The sequence below is a fragment of the Pollachius pollachius genome (genome assembly GCF_949987615.1).
Source record: "Pollachius pollachius genome assembly, chromosome: 13".
NCBI classification, from domain to species: Eukaryota; Metazoa; Chordata; class Actinopteri; order Gadiformes; family Gadidae; genus Pollachius; species Pollachius pollachius.
In genome coordinates, this window is record NC_136946.1 from 14,985,049 (window position 1) to 14,996,930 (window position 11,882).

General features: G+C 44.2%; 1 protein-coding gene across 1 annotated transcript in view; it reads left to right on the forward strand.

The window, feature by feature from the left end:
• Positions 1-10,433, forward strand: part of cdk6 (cyclin dependent kinase 6) — a 34,044-nt gene extending 23,611 nt beyond the window's left edge. The window contains exons 6-8 of the mRNA XM_079748902.1: positions 8,204-8,254; positions 8,686-8,821; positions 10,030-10,433. Of these exons, the coding sequence (XP_079605028.1) occupies positions 8,204-8,254; positions 8,686-8,821; positions 10,030-10,182 (340 nt within the window). The 3' untranslated portion in view covers positions 10,183-10,433. The remainder of the gene's footprint in view (positions 1-8,203; positions 8,255-8,685; positions 8,822-10,029) is intronic.
• Positions 10,434-11,882: the final 1,449 nt, after the last annotated feature.

The window sequence follows — 11,882 nt, forward strand, 5'->3', positions numbered from 1 at the left end:
CAGAGCCATGCTGTGTGCCCTCAAAACCAGCTAGCTAGTGCCTCGATGCTCCGATAGAAGGTGGGGATGAGGGGGGGATAATCATTCTCAAGCTGAAGCCATGGGCCTTCTGCTCAGAATTATTTGAAGTAAAAATCCATCCAGAGCTCAAACGTTTTGATAATGCGGAGAAATCAGTGGAGGAAATTGGCTAGAATGTTGTCATTTCAAAATAAACGCAAGACCTGCAGTAAACCTGGTTTACGCTCGGAAAATAAGTACAGTGGTGGTACAAAACACAAAGCCTCAAGAAGCACCAAACCATACACCCTCGCAGGCAGAGCACTCTCACAACCACCCCCAGCATTGTTTTAATACCACAATTAAGACTTCATTCAAAGCCCCCTGAACCATTCTCTCCCTCACCGTCATTATGAACACTTCCCACGCTTACAAACAGCTTTAGGGTTATGATAACGCCTCTAAAGTGACGTAACCACGAGCCAAGAAGCTTGCTGTGGTCTACGGCCTGTGTTTTTCCCAGACATCTTCAGGAAATTGATTAGGTGTTGCTAGCGTGATGTTTCTGCCTGTGCGACTCATCTCAACCCTTTTCATGTCCTACTGGTATGAACATGCTATGCCATTGTGACACATACTTGCACAATGCCAAGTGAAATTAGAACTAGACGTCGAAATCCCTTTTTTGTTTTGCAGAGTTGTGTTTAGAATATGTTCCTATCATCTCACAGTTTAGAGGTTTTTTTTACTTTTGTGTGTTTGACTCATTCTATGGTTGCTCTGTTGCAACAGTTTTTCTTGCATTCTGCTCCTTTTGTCTGATTGTTGTGTTTAAGAAAGCTGACAAGTCAACATATACAAACTGTACTGTTTTGAACAAGAAGGTGTGTTCAAGCTTTGTACAGGAATAAACATGCCTGGGTCCAATTACAAAACGTAATAATTATGTGCGTTTGGTGTGATCAAAAGGGTTGTCGGCATTGTATGCTACTTATATGGTTAGCATTTTTCACCTTTTAAGAATTTGCGTTTCGCACCATGGCAATTTCCTAGAAACATAATAACCGCGACTTGGTGTGAATGCGTTGCGTTGCATTGTCACTGACAACACAAAAAATAAACGTAATGATCACTTCTGAAATGTATGTCTAACATGCAAGTACATTTTTTACAGTATTATATTATATTATTATCCGTTAACACCTGGCAGATGCATTGTGAGCCATGAGCAGTTGGGTTTCAGTTGTCTTATCAAACTATTACAGTTACGACAGGGACTGCTTGCTGTGGTTGCAGCACACACATAGACACACACACACCAGTGGATTGTATTTCTTGGTATAGATATTTGTCAGTTTGTGGTCTAACGTACCACACACAGACACACGCACACGCGCAGACACAAACACGCAAATTAGCTAATAATGGACCTGATGCCAACTGTGCTGGCATGAGGGACATATTTTTTTGTTATTTTGTCTTTGTATTTCCTTCTAAATAGATTTGGATATTCAAGTCAAACTGGTCTTGAGGTTGTAGTTTTAATGTGTTTATCTTTTGGATTGTGTTGAAGACTCACCAGCCTATGGAGGTGTGTATCAACTAGTAGTCCATGTGTCTGTCCAACCTGATAAGCATGAGTCTCTATGCAGGCCATAGCTACAGGTGGAACACAGCCAAATTATGGTTAAACACAGACACACAGACACACAAAAAGACACACACACTGTACCCAATCACTCCCACAACCTACAAACAGACCACCAGACATAACAACCAAGTTTCTTGGGAATGTGTGTTTTTGGAAGAAGGGAAATTTGTGTTTTTGCAAGCATGCCAACCTGTAGTTAGGTCCTTGCCAAAGCTTATGCAAACTTCCATAATCACTGTCATTGGTCTAAAACAATTCATTCAGGCTTTATTTTTGTGGCGTGTAAATTGGAGTGCAAATTCATTAGATACTATCCAATTCAACTGTGAACTCAACTGAACTTTGTTATCACATCGTTCTCTGGCCATCATTTCTGTCAAGTTACTCATATGAAAAGGTCTATGCTTTTGTGGGTGAAGGAAGACGACGAATTGGCATGGTGTTCACGGCTGAGTTCTAACAGAGCTCCAGGTCTATGTGAGACATCACGTCTAACGTCGTATTAGGTCGGGAGTACACAAGGCAAGTGAGGTATCCATATTTTTTTAACGGCCACTGTGTGTACCTAGAATGGAGGCATATGTTGGCAGTAGAAGCGATACTTGGGTGTGTGTGTGTGTGTGTGTGTGTGTGTGTGTGTGTGTGTGTGTGTGTGTGTGTGTGTGTCGCCTCCGGCCCTCAACCCTCTTCTACAGTACAACATTGTTGATTTGAGAGTCTAAAATAGATTGGGTAAAGGTATGTGTGTCACGTGATGTCCTACTGTTCCAGTGGCTCTCCGGATTGGACCCGTGCCCACTAGGTCATACAGGCTGCGTTGCCGCATCCTGCGTGTGTTTGTGGCTCTTTAGCCAGTGACCGTCAAAGTGATGCCCTGTTAGTACCTTCATTGTGCAGGAGAGGATATGATGCTCAGTTGCACAGCAGGATGGTGTGTTTAATGATTTGTCTTCTATATTCTGATATCCTGCTTGATCCATGGCAGTTATTACACAACACCATTCTGTCATGCATGTATCAGCCCCTGGAAGTGCTGCTGTTTGCCACGCACGCACGCAAGCTCGCACGCACGCACGCACGCACGCACGCACGCATGCAGAGACAACTTGAGAACATCCCCCTTAGCCCAACGTTTGGTCTAAAGGCTTGCGAATATGAAAAAATAACAGGATATATGATCCTGCTTTATGACCTGTAAATATCAATTTTTATTTAAACCAGCTATTGTTCGTGAAGCTCCTGCGTAGATTCAATATCGAAATGAATATGCATATAGTCTAGTCTGTCATGGAGTTCACTGGCTTTGTTTCATATCGACATCAGCGTTTATTAAGTTGTTAAAACAGAAGGTTTGATTTACCGAAATTGGTATTTTCTTTTACTTTCTTATAACAAATGTATTTATTGTTAGTCGCTTTGATAAAAGCGTCTGCTAAATGCCCTAAATATAAATGTAAAATGATGTGTTGTGATTATGGGTCTTTCTGTGAATACATGTCACTGATTTAATGTGATGCCTTTGTACCTAATACCTAAAGATGTCCCCAGTTGGCTAATGGATGCTTATGGAATTCATGCTGGCAGGCAGAGTTCTCTGAAGATATTGACTGACATGTGTACAAAGCTTCATGACCTCAGCTTAAGCATTTAAAGTGTTTTCATCGCAGAACCGATAACCAATCTACTTTCATCTCTATTCGGTATGTTTGAGTATGCATGTTTCTTTAATTTTATTTTTTATCACCCGGTGTGTGTGTGTGTGTGTGTGTGTGTGTGTGTGTGTGTGTGTGTGTGTGTGTGTGTGTGTGTGTGTGTGTGTGTGTGTGTGTGTGTGTGTGTGTGTGCGCGCGCGCGCATACATGGTTGCATGTATGAGTCGTTTAAGATACATAATATCACCCGTTCTATAAAATATTCTAATCTAGAAACCTCCGGGAACTCCGGCGTGAGTCCAGGAGCTCTATATCTAAATAATATAAGATGATATAATATATAGATATCTTTATAATATTATATTGTAGCATCACGGGGTTTGGGAGATGGGGGCGGGCCTTAGCTGGGAGCTCTCGTGGGGATTCGGCTTCGCAGGATTTGTTGTGGTTACCGGCGTTGTCGTGGTTACCGGTCTTGTGTGTGTTCCAATGATTTATTAGCGGTGGTATTTAATAAATCGCTGTCTAAGCAATGCTTCATTCACTGCCTCTTCCGTGGTCATTACAATTTAACCACGACATGGAGGAGAAAGGGATTGTTGCCGTTTGCGGACTCCCGGAGCTCCTCCGGCGGGGACCGGGAGCTCAGCTCCGGGGGCCGGCGGGACCGTCTGCACCTCCTCGCCAGTGGAGCTCCGGGAATCCGCAAACGGCAACAATCCCTTTCTCGTCCATGTCGTGGTTCAATCTGGACTTCAGATGGATGTGGAAGGACCAGAGACGTCCGAGAACCCGACGCAGTCGTGAAGATTCATGATATCATCCGGAGGCTATTATACAGATAGATAGAGCTCCAGGACCCCCCCCCTCCCCCCCGCCGGAGCTCCCGGAGTGTTCTAGATTAGAATATTTTATAGAACGGATGATAATATGAAACCTAAACGGCTGCGTCGGTTTTTCTGACGTCTCTGGTACTTCCACAACACGTAGAGACCGGCCATGGTTGAGACTGAATTGGGGTTCACAAGAGGAAGCCTCTCTCAAACTCAGGCGGCCACGAGAACAAGCGACAAAATCATTTTTTGGTGCGAACGCAGCATAATAACAACGGTGGAGATTCAAGAGTGAAATGACTGCGTAGTATTTTGAACGCCAGAGCTACCGCCTCTTCTGACAGCCAATCAGGAACTGAGGAATCAAACTCACTTCCGTTTCATTCAAACTCACTTCCGTTTCATTCAAACTCTCACACACACTACTATACTCTCTCACACACTACTATACTCTCTCACACACACTACTATACTCTCTCACATACACTACTATACTCTCACACACACTACTATACTCTCTCACACACACTACTATACTCTCTCACATACACTACTATACTCTCTCACATACTCTACTATACTCTCTCACACACACTACTATACTCTCTCACACACACTACTATACTCTCTCACATACACTACTATACTCTCTCATACATACATGTAAAAGGAGTATAAAGTGTGTGTGTATGAGTATGCTGGTGTAAATGCGAGATTATAACAGTGTGTGTAAGACCAAGTATGAATTCTGTCCCAGGCGACCCCTCATATGCATGTATTCGTTTGCATAGGTTGTATGTGTTTTATAACCTGGCAGCTTTCCAAGTTGCCTGGAGGTGTTGGGTGGGGTCTTTTTCTCTCTATCTTTCCCTCTCTCTGTCTCTCTCTCTCTCTCTGGCAGGTGATTAAGATGGCTTATGGCTTTTAAAAGGCCACCTGCTAGAGATTAAAGGGTACCTGGTTGAGGCAATGAGAAAAGGAAAGGTAAGAAAGAAAAGGTAGGGTGAGAACAAGAGAGGCCGCTCAATCCAAACTGTTGGGGTATTTTTCTTTGGTTGATCTGCGTTTGAATGGCCAACATGAAATCCCCTTCTGGTGGTTCAATGGGAAGTGAGCAAGGTTTGGTTATTCTCATTGTGCAGAATGACTTTTTCTAGTTTAGACGTTTAGCTGGGCCTTGCTTCGGCTAAACCTAATCTACTCACTAGTCACTGTTGTCGGCGCCGCATGCCCTTATTGCATTGGTCTAGCATTTCCGCCCCCCCCCCTTGCCCGCACCATAAACATTTATCTTGTGAGTCATCATGACAACTTCAAAGGTTGTTGTTTTTTTCTCCCCCGTCAAAGTACCGTGCCCTTGAAAACCACAGCTTTGCAGGTGACGCTCTCTGGCCTTAGCATTGACATACCTTTTCTTATTTCTTCCCCTGCTGCTCTTCATAACCCGACCTACTGTCGGGGTGGGCACTGAGAGTTACCCGTCACCAAAGGAATTTTCAATGAATGTCATGCAAGTCTGCATCTGCATGGCTTGGATGAAGGCAGGGTGAGTCACCGCTTCAGCTGAATGGGGAACCGAGAGAGAGGGAGAGAGAGGGAGGGAGGCAGACAGACAGACAGACAGATGAAGAGAGAGAGTGAGTGAGCGAGGGAGGTGGAGAGAGATAGAGAGGGAATGCTTGTTGACATTCCTCTGATGGAAAAAGGTTGGCCGTGCTAGGTGAATGGCCCAGCCTCACATCCATGTTGACTTTCGCACAGTAAGGAGTGCGGGCGATAAGGCCTCAAAGACCCGGCTGTGAATGCATGTGTTTGCGGCAACGGTATGCAAACACGCTCACGTAACGCGGCCTGCAATGTGTAACGCGGACCAATGTGAGCGTGTCGCGTCCACATTGCGCACGAAAAACACACACGCACGCACGCACACGCGCGCGTGCAAAGGTTATGAACACAATGCCCTCGCACGCACCAAAATACATATAGACGTTTATACTGAATACATGGGCTCATACAGCCACCAAGGGAAAAGAATTCAACACGCGCAAGTGCACACATTATTTGTTTGCACACACATACATTTACACGTGCATGCAGTTGCACGTAGACACAACCTACATGGAAACGCGAGATATAGTCATGCCACAAAATCTGCTTCCCAGTCAAGAATAGACAGAGTTGCTCACAAGGGAGAACACACACACACACACACACACACACACACACACACACACACACACACACACACACACACACACATTCCAGAGGTTGTCTACTTGGAATGTGGGACAGAATGGTGCTGGCTTGGGGAGAGCGTGACTCAGCTGCCAGTTCCACTCCAAGCCCTGATTTTCCTTCACCACCACCTTTTTGTGTGTGTGTGTGTGTGTGAGCATCCACATTATACCCTTAATGTGTGTCAGAGCATCCACATTATACTCCTGCTGTGTTGGAACATTTGTGTGCTTACACTCAACGGTTGACTGTTGGTGCATTCCAACAGCCACCCCTGTGTGAGTCCAGCTATGTGTCCTCTCCAGCACACCAACAAACCACTCCAAGTTTAAAAATGGACCTCTTGGAATGATCAGCCCTACTTGTTTTGGCACAATGACTTTTAACTGTAGGTGATTTCTTTTTTTCATATTCTTTCCTTGAAAACCCCACAAACTGGTTTGGTCTGCACTTAACGGCCCGAAAACCTCAGCCAGAGAAACTGGCAAACAGTCTCCTGTTTCACTGTCGGTATGAAGTTTTCAAAAATAAGATTGTGTCTTCTTTGGTTAAAGCCATTGGTATTAGAGAATTTAGCCGGTTGCTGTCCGAGCTATGCACTATGCCATTGATTTTGGGACTTAAAAAAGCTCTGTGTGTACCATTGCAAGAGGTTTTCTTCAACTTTCAAATGTGCAGAAATGCTTTTAATGTTTTAGCAAAGTGCAACAGCTTCCTTGTCGTAGTCTGTAGGGGAAAGTGTGGGTGTTCAGTTATGCAAAATTTCCGGCAAGCAAAGACAAACAGGGATCCTATCATGGCTACCAAGTCCCTCTAGTGACCGTTTAGTGTCGCTTCCGTTCTTTCTTCTTACTGCGGTTATTGTTATCATAACGTTATTATTGTTATTTTTACTATCAGAGGGTTTCACCTAAGCTATGATTATACAGCGTGGGTGGGTGTATATGTGTTTGTGCGCACACACACACACACACACACACACACACACACACACTCTACCTGCTGGTAGCCTTTCTTTTATGATCGGTATGTGGCAAACGGTATGCAGTAGAACATTCAAGTTTAAAAGGACTGACTCTTTGGTTACACACAGCAAAGGGCATCGTCGCATTGGGTTGGCTAAAGAAAGTCTGTCTCGATCCTTTCAGATCACATCCTTCTTTCTTTTCAGGGAAACCTCAATAGGTTTTGGTTCCCATACCTCTTTTTCTGTTAGAATAATCCTACTGTTCTTTCACACGCCTCTTCCTCTGAATAACCCACACACACACACACACACACACACACACACACACACACACAAGCGGTGGAGCAGACACATATGAAGGATAAATGGGTGCTGGATGGCGGTGGCGGCCCCAATGATGACGGGTGGAATTTGTGCGTGTGCCAGGAGAAGCAGGGCCGCCCACGGGCGTCCAAACGCGGCCCAAAGCCACAGGAACCACTGTGCTGCTGCTGACTCCCTTTTCTCCAATCCATCCTCCCTCCCTCCCTGTTTCCCTACCTCAATCAGCTCCCCCATCAGCACAGCACCTCACTGCTGCCTCCTGACTACAGCAATAAGGGTCTTCAGTCATCCGTCTTATCGATCCACCGTCCGTGTCATTTCTTTGCCCACCTGGAGGCCGATCTCAGTGGGCTACAAAGTGCCCGTTATTTCAATGGTGGATTGGTATTGTCGCAGTGTGAACGCTCTAGTCTTGGGTCATGCACACAACACGGCCTCCGTGTTTGTGTGCCTGTTGTGTACACCATGCGCTTTACACGTGTGGTTTTGTAATAGACAGTTGGACTTACACACTCCTTGTCTTGCCTTCCTTTCCCCCCAGACCCCTGTTTCGTGGTAACTCTGACGTTGATCAACTGGGCAAGATATTCGAGTGAGTATTGAGTTACACTTTCTTCAGACACAACTTCTCCACAGAAATACATAGCATTAAAACAGCGATTGAGTGCCAGCTGTAGGCAACGGCAGTGGTCCAGTTCATTTTAGTTATATAGCACCTTTAAACCAGAGGCCTAAAATCAGTGGGCTTATTATTATTACTTATTAAACTTACTGAAAAGATATTGGATAAAATAATTAGGCATTACATATATGACATGAGATAGGATACAGACATTTAAGATAAGAGGGTATTAAAATAAAAAGGTATAATAGAGGGTATTATTATATTATTATTAAACCATAATTCATGGTAGGGAATTCCAGAAAGTAGGACCACAGTGCCTGGCACCATAATAAGGCTGATATTTATAGACAATCAACATAATGTGACGGTATCAATGATGATCAATGTTTGTGCTCCAGTGTTGTCGGCGTGCCTTCAGTAGAAGACTGGCCCCAGGATGTAGCGCTGCCACAGACTGCCTTCACACCCCGACCCCCTAAGCCAATAGAAGACCTGGTCCCAGATATGGATGAGCAGGGCAAGTCCCTCCTATTGGTGAGTAGCGCAAGCTGTTCATAGAGACCTTTATTTAACTACTTTTATGTAGGTTATTGTGTTGATGTTGAATGTTCATCACTTGCCTGAAATGTAATTACTGTTTTAGTTTTAATTCTGACTCTTAATTCTGACTCTTGCTACTCTGCACTTAGTCCAGTTATTTATTTTATGTGTATAAACTTAGTTGTGCAGCATTTTTTTGTAGATTCCAATTTGATTGCTTTGGTTGATCTCAGTCTCACTTGCAAAGGCTGCGGACATATACTGGTCGCACAGACGCGCTTCCATCCATACGTTCCATCCAATGCGTGCCAATGCACCATAACGTTTTTTTCCAAACATCATAAAAATGATGATTGTGTGTGATTTCGCTTCAGGGGTTCACTGCCATTTGGCTCTCTTTATACTGTTGCGTGGACGAATAAGACACATGTGGGTGTGCAGATGATGGCTGGTTCAAGCAGCCTCATCTGGCACGGGTCAGTCTGATTAGACTCTGGGCTTCGATGAGGCTGCACACCTGTTGCACATTGAGCAATCAATGTTCAACAGGTTTAAAAGGGGACATATTATACCACCAGGTGTGAGTGTGATTAGCCGTTACAAGCCGTTTTGAAAATCTGCCTCTTCTGACATCACAAGTGGCCGTGTCCACCTAGACGTGCGCTGGATAGATCAGTCTGCCAGCCGACCCAGTGGACTGTAGCAAACGTTTATCATCTATCCGTCATACATATACGTGGACACACCCACTTGTGATGCTAATCACACTCACACCTGGTGGGTATAATATGTCACCTTTAAACCAGCCATCAGCACAATTCTCCTACATGGCAACATGGAGCACCAGGTCATGTAACATTGCATAGCAGCCACCTAGGTGGCGTGTAGGAACCAACATTGTTACAGTGGGTAACAGTGGATCTCCTCTCTTCAAAAAATGCCTCCATCATGTTATCTGGAGAACCCTCAATCCGCAATCCACGTACTATGGCCTCGCGCATCATTACCGTCCCGGAATGTTTGATTAAAATAAGAAATCTAAGTGTGATTTAAAAAATGTTTTAGAGAAAAAAAATGTAACTCCTCTCGACCACGCATGCTCAACAATCACAAAAGCACACAATGTCTGGTGAGGCTCACCTGTTCCATTCACTCAACATACCTTCCCTCTCTCTCTTTCTATCCCCTTCCATCTTCTACAGCAATTCCTGGCCTTCAACCCGGCCAGGAGGATATCTGCGTTCGCGGCCCTCAGCCACCCATACTTCCACAGCGTGGACAGCCTCAGCAGGAGTATCTACGCCGCCCAGCCCATCCCCAGCAACAAGCCCGCCATGGAGGAGAGGGTGGCCTGACGGGAGGGGGGGAGGAGTTGGAGGGGGACACCCTGTTTATAACCCCCCCCCCTTCCAAACACGCCCCTTTATCTCCAACCTGCCCTCCCTGGTTGAAGAAGGCCTAGAAGAAGATAAAGGGAGAGAGAGTGCTAAAAGGGAGAGATGGGAGAACGTGGAAGAGAGTTAAAGAGAGAGAGAAAATGAAAGACATTGTCCCTCCCTGCCCCCCCCTTCCACCCCCCTTTCCAAAAAAGAAAAAAAATGCACAACAGCTATTATCCTTAAAAAAAAAAAATGAATGGGTTGTAATCGCTGCTTTTTGTTTAGGATTTGTTTCATTTTTTGGAGAATCGGTGCACATTTGTGCACACAATGCGAGGAAATGCCAGCCTCGTAGTGACTGGACTGCGCTGCTGGGTCAACGGAGGGACTCTCATGAACAGTGTTCAACCAACCAATGGCCTCCTCGGCTTGGGGAAGGGCGCTTGAGATGGCCCTGGCCCTGGTGGAGACCTCATGAAGCTCTTCTTCTGAATCCATGCTTACTGTGGGAGCTAAATGTAGTGTGTGCAGATGTACGACACACGCACACACACACACACACACACACTTAAAGAACGTTTTGGGGTGACACAAAAAGCAAACAAAAACTGCCACAAACTGCCATGTAATGACTCATTGCAATTACCCTTATATATATTGATTTGAGTGCCACCTTCGGGCTATACTGAGTAACTGCAGACCAGTAGCAGGATTCTAATGGTTTTGCACCACTGTTCATTTTGAATAGAGTTCAAGCTCTCCACAGAATAAATAAATAAGTCAGCTCTAACGTGGGCTGACTGGCATTAGTGTTAAGACGATGAGATGAGAGCATGGCAACTTTAGATTTCATAGACCTTGTTTTTTATCAACTGGTGCTTATTCTTTGCTTAAAGGCAAGCCTTCATGTGCATTTATCATTAACTATGGCAAGTATTTTCTATTCTGATAAATGATGCACAGGCTTAACATTTGCAAAGGAAAGTCACACATCAGCACTATTCAACAACCGTACCGTACGTTCAGCGCAGGATTATGTCACAGAAGATATTCTGTATTTAATTTTTAACGTTATTGACTGGTCTTACTATATGCTTGTTATCATCTAGGTATTACTTGATTTATTTTTGTATTCTTTTTTTTTTTTTTAAGATGCTGCAGAATTTTTTTTTTTGTCTTGCCGATTACACCACAAGTCGATGTTAGATGGTCATAGAATCAGTGTGAGGTTAGGTCTGCAGGTGAGGCATATAACAGGAATAGCCATTTGGTACTGTTCAATATATATACATATGTGTATGTATATATATTAGTGCTACGTGCGAGCTCGGTAATAAATAGCTTGAAGATGCTTTAGTGATGGTTAGATGTAGAATAGAGATTGGCAATTTGTTGATGGAAAGTTGTTTGGAGATGTTTATTTTTCTTTGTACACCGAAAAACGTGGCAACGGGAATTTTTGATTCTGTGGGTATCAAGCATTGATGAATTTACTGTGGTTTTGTTTTTTTTGGTAATGAAATGCACAAATGTTTTTGCGTTGAGCAGTATGCTAAATTTCATGCAGAACAGTACCATCCTTAACACTGGTTTACTTTTTTTTCTTCTACAGGTAGTGCTGCTAACGCACACACACACACACACACACACACACACACACACACACACACACACAC